The sequence below is a fragment of the Anomalospiza imberbis genome, chromosome 20, assembly GCF_031753505.1.
Source record: "Anomalospiza imberbis isolate Cuckoo-Finch-1a 21T00152 chromosome 20, ASM3175350v1, whole genome shotgun sequence".
Classification (NCBI taxonomy): domain Eukaryota; kingdom Metazoa; phylum Chordata; class Aves; order Passeriformes; family Viduidae; genus Anomalospiza; species Anomalospiza imberbis.
The window spans coordinates 10,458,016-10,475,535 of NC_089700.1; the positions used below are offsets into that span (position 1 = coordinate 10,458,016).

Genomic DNA, 17,520 nt, shown 5'->3' on the forward strand with positions numbered 1-17,520 from the left:
TTACTCAAACTATTCATGTATGAAGCATGTCACCACAGACAAAAAGAAAGGGGGGAAAAATCCTTGCTTTACTCCCCCTGGCCTGTTTTAAGATGCAGCGTTGGCTCCCCTTGCGCTGCATGAATTAGCACGTCCCCTCTGCATTCCAAAATGCTCATTCTGCACCCTCACACAACTTCCACGGGGGTCATCTCTAAAAAGGGACTCCTCTCTGCCATTCAAAAATTACATGAAACCAGAGAGGCACCACGGCAGACACAAAGAAATGGCACCCAGTGGTGTTTGGAGGGAGCACACAGGCAGAAGGCTGGATGTAAACAAAAACATCAGCCCCCCTAAATCGCAATGAACGCCTGGGCGCTGCTGCTCTCGCTGCTGGCTCTCAGCAGCACCTGCACGCAGACATCTTCCACGTACAAGGGGCTGGAAAAGGATGATTTGAGTACTGGATCCTACCTGAACTGTGCAACCTGCAACTGCTTTCTGTGCTGTCCTTGCCTGTACAACCAGCTGATGCCACTAACGCTGACAGTGTTAAGCACATTCAGAAGGACAGGCTTTTTTAGAGTTCTGGCTTGGCTTTTGTTGTGTTTCCCTCCCTCGAGCAAACCCTGATGAGGAAGAGGAGATGTTTCCATTGGGTACTGTTATTCCTGTGGTGATAAATATTCCTGTCACTGCTAAAGAACCACGGGCCTCTCCTAAAAAGCAGTTTTACTCAATTAATTTGTCAAAATGGGAAATACCGCAGACATTTGATGTGCAACTGATTTGCCTCTATCAGATACAAATACTGTATCTTTTTTAGGACAAACCTGAGAAATGAGCGATTACATGCCATTTTATTGTTCAAAAAGCATAAAAAGTAAAATTATTTATCTAGAGAGCTAACCTTTTCATAGAGATTAACATTATCTACAAATATACTCAGCACTGACTAGGCATTTGTCTACTGGGGAAATACAACAGGTACGGATTTTCCACAGCGATACCCAAAGGTGGAAGAACGTGCACTTTTCTATGTTTGCTCCAAAACTGCAAGTTTTCCCACCAAAGAACACCAGGCCCACCAGAGGGACATCACTGCAAAGTCCTGCTGGTAAAAAGCTGGGAGAGCCATTAAACTCCAAAGCAACACATTCATTTTTGAAGGTCAGTTCAAAGAGCATGGAGTCCCTTGCACCACAGCGACAGATTTTCTAAAAGAACTGAATTTTCCTTCCCAAAACCTTTTGCACAAACACCATCAGCCTCTGAAAACAACAACCAGCAATGAATGTGTGGCAAATCCATACCTTTTGCATAACCCTGTCAACTATTTAAACAACAACCAAAAAGGGAAAAAAAAGAAAACAAAAACAAAAAACCGAAGTTCTACCAAAAAAAAAAAAAAATTAGTTAGTTAGGTACAATTCTACTTACTGTATCTACAAGTCCTCTAGGAAATGACTATAATACTATTTCTGATATGAATGGCCATTACCTAAACAAAGCTTTAAACGTAACTGTAAACAAGAGCGACGTTTCCATGCCAATACCCAACCGATCTGCCTCCTGTGCTGAACGTTGAAACAGAGTCAAATGCCTTGTTATACCGCACAACAGTTACTACAATACTCTACAAATACACGCCTGAAAGGACCTGCCTGGCTCCGAGCTCCACTCTTAAGCTGCCTTACTGATTCTAAGGTCAGTTTTGTATTTGGATTGATTCAATCATTATCACGCAACCAAAACCGAGGCAGATCTGCCCCGGTGAAGCTCTTCACCCCTCCCCCAGAGAAGAGCAAATTAATACATTGCAGGGACTAGACTGTGATACAAGAAAAAAGCTGGGGGAGGACCTAATTATAGTCAGAAAAATGACAGGGTGTCCTCCCATGATTTTTTTTTTTTTTAACTCTCGTTCAAGATACTGTTTGCCTTTGTTCTTCTTATCTAAATTTATCTTTAAAACACATAGAGAATATAGCTGTACATGAAAAGTCTGGTGAGTTTAATTTCAGGAGCACGGTTGAATCAGTTATCTTACCATATCTGATTAAACCTAAAATCAAATTATTAAGGCATGTGAAAGCATGGGCTTCGTGTTCAGGCAAGCCCAGCAGAATCTGTAGGTCAAATTAAAACACTAGATTCCACCTGCTCCTACAAGAGCTTTAGGTTTTGTTTCCATATAAATTACATTTTTAAAAAAAACATATCCTCGTGTTTGCCCCCTGCTTCTCCCTTTCTTCACTGAACTATAATCTCGCACACACAGGCACCCGGGAGATGTTGCAGCAGCGAGACAGGATTGCTCCTAACACCACGCTCAGGTTCAAATGAAACCCCTAAGCCCCAGAGCACAGCCTGTAAAGCCGGGGACAGTCAGGAGCAGGCTGGACCTGCCCAGCAGAACGGCTCTGCAGACAGCTCCGTCCCCAAAACACAGCCCCCTCCAGAGCCAGCAGCACCAGAGCGCTGATGACCTCTACCAGTGTCCTTCCCCCCTCCCCTCCCAGCTTTGCCCAGGCTCAGAACTACCACGAAGTAGGAGGCACAGAACTTCATCTTTGTGCTCGGCCTTGGCCACAGGGAGAAAACAGGGCCCAGAGCTGCACTTGCCCGACAGCTTTTGTTTGACCCAACACCGAAAACACATTGGGGCAGGGGGCAAACTCAGGTGTGGAATTTTTGTTTAAAAAACCTCCAAACAAATGCAATGTTTATTAAAAAAAAAAATCAGCTGCATCTCACAAGCATTTTTTTCCTTCTATTATGCACTGGAGACTGAGTGCAGCAAAAAGCTCTGGAGAAACAACAACACATTAGGACTCGTGCTTCTCTACCACAGCCACTCTCCAGCTCTTGCAGAGCTTCCCATAAATTACCGCGTGCATTTCGCCGGGGCCCTGCCATCACAGGTGAGGGGACCTCCCCAAAAAACGACTTTGGGAAATGACACGAGCAGCAGCTTTCACGGGCTGACAGTAAGTCGCTCCCACCTTGAAACGCGCTCAACAATGCATAAATAATCAATCAAAAGAATCACAAAGTTCCCCGCAGAAAGCGTGCCGCAGCCCAACACCAAAAAAAAAGTTGGATTTTACTCCACAGCTTTTTCAATGTCACCGCTCAATAAAATATAAGGCCGGGGGAGGAGCCAGCGGTCGGTATGGGCGAATTCGGATTTCGGGGGGGGGGGGGTGGGAGGAAATTAAAAAAAAAAAAAAAAAAAAAGTAAGTTACCGCTTTAGGTAAGTTAAAAGGCAGAGTCCATAAAAAACATAAAGGAAAAGCCGAGCAAGGGCCCGGTTCAATGACAGCCTGGCACCGCCCGCGGCACCGGCCCGAGCGCGGCTCGCAGCGGCCGGCTCGCGTCCCCGCCGTGCCGGGCAGGGCGGCGGGCAGCCCCGCGCAGCACCTACCGTCTTGGAGTCCAGCTCGTGGTGCGGCTGAGCCAGGACTTTGTCTACACTCGCCGGATCCGCGAACGTAACGAACCCGAAGCCTCTGCGAGAGACAAAGAGCGAGGGGATGGCGGGGGGGGGGCGGGGGGGTGGTGATGAGAATTAGAGCCAAACGGAGAAGTCATAAAAATAAACCGCTGGGTCCCCCTCCTTCCTCTGCCCGCCCCCGAAGCCTCCGGGTGCAGGGGGCGGCCGGCTCCGACCCCCGGCCCCTCTCCGGCTCCACCGGCCGCTTTGTTTCCTGCTCGGGGCTGGAGGGATGCGGGCGGGGAGAGCCCTCCCGCAGCGCCCCACGCGTGCGGCGGGATGCGGGGCTGGGATTTTGGGGTGGGATCGGGGGGTGCGGGTCCACCCGCCCCGACCGCAACTCGCGAAGTTTGTCAGCCCGAGCGGGGTGGGCGGCGGTTTTACCTGGAGCGCTTGGTGGTGGGGTCCCGCATGACCATACACTCCCTAATTTCTCCGAATTTGCTAAAATAGTCTCTAAGGCTGTCTGCGGAGAGAGAGCAGAGAGGGAGAGGAGGGTCAGGGGTGGGGGGGCGCGGGCAGGGCCCGGCGCGGCGGGACGCGGCCCACGCGGGGCGGGACACGCGTGGGGAGGGGGCGGCGGGCGGGGGTTACCTGGTGAGGTTTGCCAGCTGAGGCCGCCGATGAACATCTTGCTGGAGGGAGAGAGCAGAGCGGAGTTGAGCGCCGGTGCGGGATCGGCCATTTTGACGGGGCAGCTCCCGGCGGGGCGGAGGGGCGCGGAGCGGAGCGGCGCGGAGCGGGGCGGGCCCGCCTGACCGCCCCTCGCCGCCGCGCTCCGCGCCCCCGCCGCCCCGCCGACTTACCCGGGGTCGTGCTGCGCCTCTCCGGGGCTCCCCGAGGTAGCCTGGCTCCCGTCCGCCTCCATGGCCGCGCCGAGCGAGAGCCCCTTAGAGAACCCCCCCCGCCCGCCCAACCCGCCCCCCCCGGCCCGGCTCCGGCTCGCTTTGCTCCGCTCGCTTTGCCCCTTTTTCCCTTCCCCCCTCCTCCTCCTCCTCCTCCTCCTCCTCCTCCTCCCTCCGCTACCGGAGGATCTCACTGGAGAGGCGCTGGGGCAGCAGCCAGATCCGTCACACGTGGGATCGGCTTAGCTCAGCGCCGCGCCGGCGCTCCCTCCCCCCGCCGCCATCCTCCCCTCCCTCCATGCCGCCCCTCCCCCGCGGGGGCGGGGCCTCCGCCGGCGCGTGGCCCTCCGTGACGCCACGGTGACGTCACCGCGCCCTCCCCGCGCAGCTCCCGCCTCAGCCCCCGCCCCCCCCACCCCCCCCGCGGGCACGCGACACCCGGGACTGTGCCCACGGGATTGTGCCCATGGGAATGTCCCCATGGGATTGTCCCCATGGGAATGTCCCCATGGGAATGTCCCCATGGGACTGTGCCCCCGGGATTGTCCCCACGGGAATGTCCCCACGGGACTGTGCCCCCGGGATTGTCCCCATGGGAATGTCCCCATGGGATTGTCCCCACGGGACTGTGCCCCCGGGATTGTCCCCATGGGAATGTCCCCATGGGAATGTCCCCATGGGATTGTCCCCACGGGACTGTGCCCCCAGGATTGTCCCCACGGGAATGTCCCCATGGGAATGTCCCCATGGGAATGTCCCCATGGGACTGTGCCCCCGGGACTGTGCCCCCGGGATTGTCCCCACGGGATTGTCCCCATGGATTGTCCCCATGGGACTGTGCCCCCGGGATTGTACCCATGGGAATGTCCCCATGGGACTGTGCCCCGGGATTGTCCCCACGGGAATGTCCCCATGGGATTGTCCCCATGGGAATGTCCCCACGGGACTGTGCCCCCGGGATTGTCCCCACGGGATTGTCCCCATGGGAATATCCCCATGGGACTGTGCCCCCGGGATTGTCCCCATGGGAATATCCCCATGGGACTGTGCCCCCGGGAATGTCCCCACGGGAATGTCCCCACGGGATTGTACCCACGGGACTGTGCCCCCGGGATTGTCCCCACGGGACTGTCCCCATGGGACTGTCCCCACGGGATTGTCCCCACGGGAATGTCCCCATGGGACTGTGCCCACGGGATTGCGCCCATAGGATTGTCCCCACGGGATTGTCCCCATGGGAATGTCCCCATGGGACTGTGCCCCCGACCCCCACGAGGGGTGGCCCGTGGCTGAAACTGGCTGCTCCCTGCCGGCCCCTGCTCTGCTCCCCACCCCGCACAGCCCAGGCGGGCGTCAGGGGAGAATTCTGGCGGCTGGGTGTCCAGGAGAGGAAAATTAAATTTCAGGGACTCGGGAAGAATTCTGGCCGTTGCTGAGAGGTGTCACCCCGTCACCAAGCCTGGGCAGCGCAGCCCACGCTGCCCTTGGCACCGCCCGGACGCTGCGGACGCCCCGGGTTTAAAGTGCAGCTTTCTGGGGCTGCTCAGAGAAAGGGGCTGGAGCCCGGTGCTCCTGCAGCCCCTGCACCCCCGAGCCCCCACGTCCCTGTGTCACCGTGTCCGGGGGCTCCTCCATATCCCAGTGTCCCTCCAGCACCCCGTGTCCCATGTGCTGACAGCCCCACAGCCCGAGGCTGCAGCAGCACCACTGAACGCACGCCTCGGCCCCACAGGCACTGCCCAGCCGGCGTTTCCCCTCAGCTCCCGCACTTCCCACTCCGTGTTTGACCAGTGCTTGGCGGGATGGGGCTGCCAGGTATTGGTGCAATTGTCTACAGCAATCAGGTTCGCCTAAATTAAGGAGCATGGACTGCACGCCCAGCAGGACCGAGCCACGTTGTCCCACATTTTCAGAGACATCCGTGGATTTTGAGTTCTTCCAGCTGTCCAGCACCGAGTGCCTCCCAACCAAAGACCTCCCAGCTCAGCAGCCAAGCCTGCAAGAGCTGTTTTGGGGTTGCCAACTATTTCCATCTCAGGGATTATAATATTTTTACTGGGGCCGGGAGCAGTAGGTGGATGTTCTTTCCAGCAGGGACTAATGAACAAGGTGGGAATGAGTGGATGTGCACAGGGCTGGGAGGTCAGGCCCACTGGAGAAGCACCCCTCTTCATGCTCTGATGCTGACCACTGCAAAATGGGATTTAATTCCCTTTATTTGGTTTGCCATGAAGTGCTGAACTCTGGCTCAGCAGTGGGGCAGGCTCTGCTCCTCCAGAGTGGGCAGGGAAAAGGGGCTGACCTGGCCCTGCCCCAGCAGGGTGAGCAGCACCAATGTGCAAAGGAAATGGATGGGGGGGATTAAAGAACAGTCTTTTTCTCCCCCCTTTGAGCTTCCTTTAGATCTTAGCTATTTCTTGTAATAATCACTGGGAAATTACTAGTCAGGAGAGCGGTTCCTGGGGTTATATTACCCCTTTAATCTCTCTGGCAGCAGTGCAGAATTTTAAAGGGGTTCCAGAATGAACAAGCACAAGACAGATTTTGCTGATGGACAGAAGGAATTTCAGTGCAGCTGCTTATGGCTCAGAAAGAAATTTTGATTGCTATATATTAAAAGGAAATCTCCACTGCTATCCCTTCCATCAGCAAACGTTACAGGTCAAATGGCTTTGGGAAGACTTTATCAGCACACTCTCTCTCCACCTCCCCCAGAGCTGAGGCTGGGTTCAGAGGTGTGACCAGTTTCAATCTGTCCCGTCGGTTTTGCTCTTTGTGAGCACGCTGCTGTCACAGCAGAAGCCAAACCCATGGCACCAGGGATGCTCTGGGGACACGCTCGGCACCTGAAGCCCACGGGTGACAAACCAGGATCCACTGTCCTGCTCCTTTGGCAGCAGTCGACAGCACCCAGCGCCAAAGGTGCTGTTCCAGCCCCAGTCCCAGATTTTCCTCCAGCCCACTGAGAGTTTGCAGGCTTGCCCTCTGCTCCCCTCCTCTCCAACCTCTAATGTTCCTGCTAAAAATCCAAAGTCCCAGTGGAATTTGGGAAGTAGCTAATGAACTGCAAAGCTGACATCTGTAACTGCCGGCCAGGGATAACGTTCTCCCTAGCTGCACAATTAAAAGTTGAAGCATTTAGTCCAATAACAAGGAAAGTTACTGCTATTGATTCAAACCAGCCCAGATCCTCCATGGTGGCTCTGCAGGACACTCGAATTTGGGACAATTGCATCTGTCCACATACTCACATAGCACCTACTCTCATTAGCAGGTTTCACCCTCACCAACTTCCTTTCAGTTTTTACAACTCCCATTTCATATCAGAGACTGATGCAGAGTTTGTTAAGATCAGCATTTATAAGGCCAAAGTGACATGAGACCCCATATCTCCTTGGAGATACGTGGGCCCTGAGAGCCTGATTTCTGAAACAAAGAGATCTTGGGCTCCTAAACCAGCTGGGCATGGATTGGGAATGCTGCTCCAGGTACGGAAGGTGGCAGGTCCCAATCTCCCAGGCTGCAGCCGTGTCCCTTGGACATCCTGTCTTTGCCACACAGCGATGCCGAGGGGCTGCATCCACCTCAGGCTGCCTGGAGAACGAGTTCATCTATCTGGGGCTGTAGGAATCTGCATTTATGTGTTGTATGCTCTATAAATTCAGTGTCATAATAAAAAGGATCTAAATCTTTACTGAATAATTCATTTTCACGCATAGGGAAGAAATAATGACCTGTATTACATTCCATCTATCATTTAGCAGGTTGTGGAGATTGATCGGCCGGTGGGTTTCGAGGTCCCCAGTGAGGAGCAGGGCACTGCCTGCTGCCCAGCTGTGGCTTCACCTGACAAACATTATTTAGATAGAATTCCAGGGGGTGATATGCTGGGGAGCTGCCAGGAAGTCAAAGATCATTTAAAATGCAGAGTATGTCGTTGCAAACAATTGCTCTTCTTGGTGCATCTCTGCCTCGGGCGCTACCCCGGTGCCTGCAGCACCCACAGAGCCACACCAGGAGAGGGGCTGTGCCAGCCCTGCCTCGGAGGAGACACAGCACAGGGGATGGAAGAGATGTCTTCGGGGTCTGTGGTGTCAGACTGGTCAGGGCTGTCTAGGTACCATCCACGTCTCCAAAAAGCTGGGTAAAGACCTCCTGTGTGTCCCTGGGATTCACAGCAGAGGACAGGCTTTTAAGTGCACAGCACTCAGCAGCTTTGGTTGTGATATTTGTAGACAAAATTTCAGCAGAGTGCAGACTTCGTGCGTTGGATATTTTTGATTTAATTTTAGGCTGCCCATCCATTAACGTCACCTGTGTTTCCTCGTGGTGAGCTCTACACCTCCTCCCATGTTGCCAGCTCCTCTGTTTCCACCTGCTCCATCACCTGAAAGGAAACCACCAAACCCAACGCCCATGAGTGCTGCCCAGCCCTGGGGCTCTCAGCAGCCCAGGGCCAGGCAGGAAAACAAACAAAAACCACTGAGTCTGGCTGCGCAGGAGGGAGCGACTTAAAAACACAGCAGCCAGTCCCCAAACAGGAATAGGCTATCCCAGAACCAGTAATTTTAGGGAAGCAGTACTGGTTCACACCTGGTGCAAATGTGGCTCCATATTTTGGGTAGACTCTGGAGTTTTTCCCCTCAAGTTCCAGATCTGCATCAAATTATTTCAGCGTTTGCTAATGAAGACATTACACTGACCTTATTAAAAACATTGTGATTTTCATCTTAACTGAGAAAACAGTGGTTTTTCCCAACTGTTTCAAAAGAAGAATAAAACCCAAATATTATCAGGCCCATCTTTCATATGATAAGGAAAGAGGGGGAAACTCTGCAAGGAAAGATTTCAAAGCCTGCTTTGTTTTCGTCAGCTTTGAAATCAACAGACAGCCCTGAGAATTTTGTTTTTCAGAACCACAGTGTTTAATTCTATTTCCTACTTCCAGGCAATTCTATATATACACACAGCGAAAAACCCAAGCAGCTCACTTTAAACAAATCCTCCTGCTTTTTTCAGATGTGTCATTCCTCCTGCGGGTAGGATTGCAGGATACAGATCAATTAAGTTAAAGCCAAAAACAAAGCAGGGAGGAGAGGAAGGGGGAGAGGAGGGTTTGTGCAGCCCCTGGGCAGCTCTCCTTGCTGGATCTGGAGGGGGTCACTGTCCTGTGGGCACCTTGGCCTCGCCTGAAGGAGGGGGTTAGTGGGGACTTTGCCAACGACTTCCCCAGCTCTGTTGTCTGATAGAGCAGCTGGAAATCCAGCCTCTCCCTCCTGTGCTTGGACATATCCAAGCACCCCAAGTTACCCCTTGTGTTGCCTCTCACCCTGGGGTGGACGGAGTTATGCCAGAAATCCCATTTCCTTCCCTCTCCTGAAACCAGGCTGTCTACCTTATTTCTCTCCCCGATTAATTTTTACCAAAGGCCTTTAAGAGCCTCTGATAAACTGCTCCCAAAGTCCAAACTAATATTATTAACTATGAATCTTCTCCTATAAATAATTCCCAGAAGTAGATCAATGCTACCACTGAGTCAATGGATTCACTGGAATCATTTCTTCCTGCTACTCTTGGATTTTTTTCTCCCTGTCGCCACTAATCAATTATGATGATAAAACTACCCTGGAACACCCCCAAAATAAAGATAAACAGTGTGTATTATCAGAGGCTGGGGCTGTGTGCGGTGTGGAAGATGCGTTACCTTCTCTGAGCCACATTTGTTTTCCTCTACAGACAGTTAAGGGGAAAAAAAAGGAGGCCCAGTAAATGAATGGTCTGGTGTAACACAGCATTAATTCCCTGACCTTCCGCATTGAGTGACTAAGAATCTCAATCTCAATTATTCCTTTCATGACGGAATCTAAAATAGACACAGCAAGCCCTCGCATTCTTGCTCAAAAGCAGGAGAGGTGGAATGAGACGAGTCAGCCCGATCACACTGAAACCACATCCATTATCAGTTCCATGTCATTCAAAAAAATCGACTGCGGGAGAAAGCAAGAGCATCCAAGGAGAATTATTGCAAAACATGTGCTGGCAGGATCTGGATAAATACAGACACTCATTTATATATGCACATGCATTTAAAATTCACAAGTGTGGAGCTGAATCAGGGGTAGGAAAAACAAGTCACTCCCCAGAGGACACCATCGCTCTAAATTAACAACAGGCAGATCAGAATTGATGAAAACACCCTGAGAGGTTGATAAGCAAAGCTCCCACTCTGTAGATTGTGGGGATCCCTCACATTTTGAAGTTTGGGCATTCCTGCACCTCTGGCGTGATGGAAATGGCAAACCCATCATTTCCCGTCTGACTTTAGAGTTAACTACTTTGTTTGATCCTCTCCAGTTAATCAAATGATTCTTATTGCTGATACAGCAAATTCCATGACCATTAAGATCACATCAAAGGACACACGAGCAAGAAAGTTTCCATGAGGCTCTAGACTGCCTCAGCACAGATCTTCAATGGGCACAAAATCCTCACTGTCACACTACCACATATATTGGCTAAAGACCACCCCTTCATGCATGGATCTCTGAAGGTATTTTCCTGCAGCTGGAAAACAAGGACAAAACCAGACCCAGCTGTGGGACGCTGCTCGCGCCAGGGGCTGTTGTCCAGCCGTGCCTGGCCGTGTGCAGGCAGGAGCCTCGCTCCCTGCACACGGGGCTGTCACCCTGGGCTTCCCTTTAATGGAATTCCCTGGCTTTCCATGTCATTCACTGCTTTTCCAGCAGCAGATGTGGATCGAGCTCCGAGCTTGCCTTTCCGGCCAGGGCCTGGCGCAGCACGTGGCAAGGCTGCAGCGAGCCCGGGACACAAGGAGTCACACGCAGCCTCTGGCCACCTCCTAAATTCCAGCATTGGACGTCAGGAAGAAGCGTGCCTGGGAAATGTAGCTGTAACTACATTAAAGCACCATAATTCAATTCTAACCACATCATTACGGAGGTGCAGATCAGATAAGCACGGAGAGCGAGGGAGCCGGGCTGTGCGGGCTGCGGCAGCCGCGTCCCGCCGGCCCCCGCGGGGTCGGGCGCGCTTGGGGCTGGGAGAGCATCGCGCTCCCTCCTCGGGGGATGTCTCCCACGTTTAAACCGCAAACCCACCTCTCCAGGCGGCGTCCTGCCCTCCCTGCCTCTGCTCCCACCCGGTGTCACCCCTGCAGCCCGAAGGGCAGACCCTGCATCCTCCCCTGGGAGGGCACCGTGATCCTTACCCCGACCCTACACCGCCCTTCCCGCATCCGAGAGGCTTCACCGGGGCGGTGCTCAGAGCAGGGGGAGCTCTGCAGCCCCTGGCTGAGCTGCTGCCCTGACACCCCTCCAGTCCCCAGCCTTCCCCGCACTGCCCAGGCTTCTCCAGCCTCCCCACGCGAGGGATGGGGGCGAGGAGGAGCTGCCGGGGCCGCCGACCCTGGAGTCACCCATCCTCTGGCATCCAACATCAGCCGCACTCAGGGCATCGTGCCTTGGCCAAAACCACACCCGACCACGACGTCTGGCCATGGACTGGAAACCATTCTTTGAGTTACTACCTCCTACCAGGGAAAGTGCTTTTCCCATATTTAAGAGATTCCTCAGCTTTAAGCACCCTCTCCCACTAGATTTAAAGCACTGATATACTGACTGTCAAGGCCCTGGATTCCTGGTCTGACTTTTGGGCAGCCATGAGATTAACTCTTCTGTTCCAAATCATTTTAAGCAGAGGTTAATGCTGAACTTGTGCTTCTGCCTTTGCTGAATCAGGGCTTTGCCAACTTCCTGCTTTATTTATTTGGCTTTCTGTGATTGCTGAGCCGGGATGGCAAAGATCCTACCTTGAACCTCCCCTGGGACCTCTTGTGATGAAAAGCAAAGCCTGCAAACACTGTGGAGTCTCTGCTGCATTAGGAGAGGAGTTTCATGAAGATTCATGTCTTTCATATTGTTCTATGAAATTAAAGAGCAGAGGAAAATTACTTTTGAGGAAGTGAAGATGTACTGCAGCAATTTAGTTGTAAACATAATTAAGCAACTGGCCGTGACATACCCGTCCTTTCTTGGCCAAAATTCAGCTGGAGTTTCCATTGATGTCAAGATCAAGCTATGCAAATAATTAGAACAAGCTTTGTCAGGAGAGTAAGATCCAAAAGAGATTTTGGGTGACAAGGTCTGTAACAATGCTCCTTCGTCCCTTCTGAGCTGGATCCAAATTTTAGGTCCTTCATTTCCCTTCCAGGCTCATCCACCTGCTTAATGCTCACACTGAGAAGTGGCTTCCTGGCTCCAGACACTGAAGGAAGAAGGGCTGGGATCCCACATGGAGCACTGCGTTGTAATGAAGTCACCCTGCCACTTCAGACTTACCCAAATGACGCTGATGGGTTAATTTTGCACTGAAGGCTCTCAGCTGGGTCAGGCATCATCTCCTTCCCCTCTGCCTCGATGCCAGATTGGGCACCACGTGTTGTCCTGGAGGTGGCACCCAGCCAGGTCAGCCTGGCACCGGTGCCTGGGTGTGCTCCGTGGGACTGGCACAGCCCCGAGGTGACATCCCTGCTCCACCTGGGGCCTTTGTGTTCCCCTGGGATGAGGAGTGGTGCAGAGCCTGGAGATGGGGCGAGCAGGACCAAACATTTAGCTGCCTGAAATAAGAACTGGGCACTCACCCTTGTTTGTCACAACTTGCTTACAGACGGGCACAATCACAAACGTGCAATTTGTAAGTGCAAACACTCTTACAGACTGGTTATAGTGAAGCAAAAGCAAACTGCTCTTAAGCTGAGCTGAGAGCCCTGGGCTTTGGCAGTGATATTTAGAGCTTTCCCGAGTCCCTGGGTGTGGAGTGGTTTTCTAAAATTGCCAGGTTTTTAGTTTTTGTTTAAAGAAAATGTATAGTCTTTGAAGCTCCAAGGAAAGAACTTGAAAAATGTGACCTTTAGAGCTTTGATATTGTGTGACAAATAAAAAGAATCCAAAGGACAATCCCCTTAAAAATATACATGGCTATCATTTAGCGAGCAGAGAAAGGAAACAAGGATGATGTGTTTTGCTTCGAGGCCAGGACTGACAGCAGCCTCTTACATTATCCTTAAAATATTGGTGGGGTAACACAGTACCAGCAAACGTCTCCTGCATGCACCACTGCTCGCCCAATCTTGCAGGAGCAGGGGCTGAGCTGGGGCTGTCTGGGCTGAGCCAGCAGCCGTGCCCAGCCCACGGTCCAGCAGCGCTGCAGGAGGTGACATTTGCCTCGCTGGCACTTGGGAGCACTTCAGCTTCACCTGTGCAAATGAAACTCTCTGCCTCATCGGGGAGGCACGCCGGGAGGCCCTCAGGAGCCCAGCAGCTATTCTTCCTGCTCCTTCATACTAGGGTGCTCTTTCAAGGGAAGGAAAACCTTGGGGAAATTGAAAAATACTTAGCTGGAGTGGCAGAGGCCCCTGGATGTGTTCTTCCTGGCTGAGGCCATTTTGGATTGATGCAGCACTAAAGCTCCGTGGCTCTCGTGGGGTGTCACATCAGGGCAGCACTGCTCCAGTGAGGATGGAGTGTGTAGCTTTACTTACACTGCACGTAACTTTTTGCAGTCGTTCCCTCTCCCCTTTTTGCTCACCTCCTTGTGTGGCTGCAGTTCACCACAGATGGGACTCTGCTGGTCTGAATCACCCCAGGGACAGTGTTTTGCTGTTCTGTACCAACAACAACAACAAAATAAAAGTCAAACCAACACAAACTTAGCTGAGAAAGTAATAAGAAGGCAAACTCAATTACCGTTTCATCTGGCATTATTGTTGCTTTGCTGCTCTTTGTCAGGGACTTCTTCCAAGCAAAATTGGAGAGATTATCTTGTCTAGATGTTATGAAGTAGCTAATCCCTTCCGCAAGTGGAGGAGAGCCAAACGCTTCGTGTTGGGCAAGTGGAAGTGTAAATACGGTGACAGAGTGCTGCCACTGCTCCCTGGCTCCAGGGGCCGCCTTTTCCCAGCGCTTTGCTCACTCCACATCTGCACAAGGCACCAGGAATTCCCCAAGATCTCCCAAAAGATTTCCTCTTTCCTGTCCCCAAAGCTGCCTGGAGCAGGTGTATTTGGCACGTCATCTCCTCTACTGTTGTGGGGAGCAAGAGGGAAAAGCTATTTTTAGAAGGGAGAAAGGCCACTGTTTAATGTCACAGTGCTGGTGAGCTCCCGCCAGCCCTCATCCCAGCCTCATCCCACCCCCAGCTCTTCCCGGTGTCACCCCTGGGCTGAGCAGCTGTGGCAGCCCAGGGAGTGAGCCCAGAGCTGCACTGCCTGCCCCAGGGACCCCGCTGTGGCTCCTGCTCCCTGCACAGCTCCTCGAGCAGAGCTGAGGATGAGGATGCTCCTGCCTTCCTCCAGCCACCCTGCAGCAGGGCCTGGAGGAGGGACCTCAGAAAGCAACAGCAGAAGAGAAATTACCCACCTGTCGTGTGTTCACTGGATTTTATATGGCACACAGAGAACTCGCAGGGCCAGTATGTCAGTAAGGACAGTCTTGTTTTCACGTGAGAAGGGCCATTTCCTGGTCACCTCAAGGTAGGCAGGGTGAGGTTGCCTCCAGCAGAAATTCTCAAATTCTCCAGTCTTTACTCACACTGTACATGAACCCAGAGCAACACGTTCATGGGAACAGCCCTGACACAACCAACACCTCTGGGCTCTGTGTGAGGTCTCTGTCACAACCCTGGGAACATGAAAATCATCAACCCTCCTGGAGCAGCACCTCTGGCATGAATCCCGGTGTCCACCCTCTTCCATAACCACAGCAGAGACACAACACAATACCCCACCTGCCCATGGCCCCCCAACCCCAAAATCCAGCAGCTCAGGTAAAGGACATTTGCAAAGCTGGAGAAACGCTCGGCTGGAAACACGGAGCAGCCCCAGCCCGTGTGGGTGTGTCTGTGTACATCCAGCCAGGGGGATATTTAATGATAATTGCTTCTTTTCAGCAGCGAGCAATGTGCCTGGCACAACCCAAAATGATTTTGCTATTTTGACGTTGGGAAATCTGCAAGTCAAAGGTGAGGGAACGACTGTGCAGAGCAGCCAATATTAAAAATCACAATCTGGCAGCGGCGGCGCGGGCTGGCAGAGCTGGATTGCCAATCATTTTTATACCTCGGCGCTTTAAATAGCAATAATGTGTTGAATGTGAAATTGCCTGTGCTGATGGGGGTTGCTGCACGTTATTAAAATCCAGGCATTGGGACACACATTACACATTTGTGATTCTTTAGAGACATTGTTGGGGGAAAAATACAAACTCTGGGAGAAATTTGAGGGAGGGGGGCCCGGGAGGTAAAGGGTGAGGGAGAGGCAGACAATCAGGTCTCTGGAAGATCACTAGGCAAAAGGCAACAGGGAGAACACTTTAGCTCTTCTGGATATGCCCAGGAAACAGCCAATTATTTCAGAGTAGTGGGAGCGTTAAGTGATGCAGATCATTCCCTCTAACACTTATTCCCTGTGCAATTCCCACTCCATTTGCTCTGATTTGGCCCATTCCAGATCCACGTTTGGCCCAACACCCGTGCTGGAGCCAGGCTGCTGCTCTGCCTTCCTGTGCACCTCTCCCTGTACGGGGCAAAGCCCAGGGGAAGGTGGCCTGGCCTTATCCCCAGGGAACGGGAATTGCCGTGGGTGATGCTCTGACAGCTCTGCCTGGGTGAGGATACAGAGCTGAATCCTCACCAAACCTGCTGCTTCCCATCTCCATGGGAGCATTTCTCCTCCCCAATCAGGGAGTCATTATCCACTCCAACTGCCACATCCCTCCTTTTGGATGACTAGAACCCTTAATCCGTGATTTCACAGCCCTACTTAGGTACAAGCACCTACATGCAATGCAGATCTGTATAAAACCCAGCTCTGCATAAACATACCCCTGCAAGAGGAAAAGCTGTGATACAAACATGGTGTTATTTCCATCCATCTATGAAGCTATTGCGTGATTCTTTATCTCCACCAGCTCCCTACCTGCTCCCCACTCCTCTGCCACACCTTCCAGGTGCCAAACTTCTGAAAAACCTCTCAAGAATAGGATATTCTTAGCTCAGATGTACACAGACCATGGGTTGAAGGTGACTAAAATAACAAAAATCCACTATTTTCAGGATTAATTTTGCTGCAGCCTCATGGAGTGCCCTGTGCCAGGCTGGGGTCCTGCCATGCAGGCAGGTGAGACAGAAGAGGCAGGTGGAGAATTGGGATGCATGCTTTTCAGACAGAGAATAAAGCAGAGATTTAAGGTCCTGTCATATCCCAGAGTTTTATTAGTCATTTTGCAGCAGCTATAGGACTGATTTTTTAATTAATATTTTTAAGAGAATAGGTACATGAGTAAAGTCCTAGTAATAAAAGGTGCCAGAACAGAATAAAACCTGAACTATCTCTGTTCATCACTCTCATGGACCCCATGCTCTTTCAACAAGGTCACACAAAATCAGCAGCTGAGCCTGTATTTCTCCAGTCCCTTCACTGCCCCAGCACAGCTCCTCTCCTCACACACTCCAACTTTGCTCAGTTTGTCATTAGCAACCAGCAGCGACATCACCTTGAGTGGCAACATCATCCATCCATCCATCCCACGGCACGTCGCTGCTCAGGAGGAGCCGCAGCACTGATGGGCCTCAGACCCCGACAGCCAAAGGGTACAACACAACCAAAATAAAAAGCCTGAGAAGACTTTGAAATGTGAAATGAGGAAAGCAAGGGCTCCAGGCAGGAGCTGGGGATGCACTGTGCTCAGAGGGAAGGCAGCCCAGCAGTGGGGGGCCAGCGCCGCGTTCCCGGCGGCCGCGGCGCAGAGGCGACAGCGAGATATTGATTTGATAAGCAGATGAGCTGAAATTCCAAATGCATTGGAGATGCTGATAGGAAAAAAAGAGGTAGATGGAGAGACAGGAAGGCCAGAGGAACAGCTGCGTACACTGAGATGTCATGGAAAATAGAAGGTCATCGGGATCCACGAAATTCTCCAAAGAAATAGGGAAGTGGAGATCGCAGGGAGACAGCAGATGTTTCTGTGCCAAGACAATGATGGAACCATAATTACAGCGAGATGGAGCGTCCTGCATAGCCCCAGCAACACGGAAACAAAACAAACCCCAACCAGACACGTTTGATTGGCAAGAGGAAAAGGCTACACAAAAAGTAATAAGCATTTAGCCCTTCCATTACA

At 52.1% G+C, this 17,520-nt stretch overlaps 1 protein-coding gene across 17 annotated transcripts in view; it reads right to left on the reverse strand.

The window, feature by feature from the left end:
* MSI2 (musashi RNA binding protein 2) overlaps positions 1 to 4,598 on the reverse strand; it is a 204,651-nt gene extending 200,053 nt beyond the window's left edge. For 7 of the 17 annotated variants that reach the window (XR_011005503.1, XR_011005501.1, XM_068210746.1 and 4 more), the window contains exons 1-4: positions 4,286 to 4,593; positions 4,074 to 4,114; positions 3,864 to 3,945; positions 3,411 to 3,495 (exon numbers count right to left, since the gene is read on the reverse strand). Coding sequence is in view for 12 of the 17 variants with exons in the window: in XM_068210746.1 (XP_068066847.1) it covers positions 3,411 to 3,495; positions 3,864 to 3,945; positions 4,074 to 4,114; positions 4,286 to 4,347 (270 nt within the window). In the remaining 5 variants the exon portion in view is untranslated. Of the gene's footprint in view, positions 1 to 1,422; positions 1,532 to 3,410; positions 3,496 to 3,863; positions 3,946 to 4,073; positions 4,115 to 4,285 lie in introns of those variants that run through there. The other 10 variants (XR_011005500.1, XM_068210737.1, XM_068210741.1 and 7 more) reach the window with 7 other exon arrangements.
* Positions 4,599 to 17,520: the final 12,922 nt, after the last annotated feature.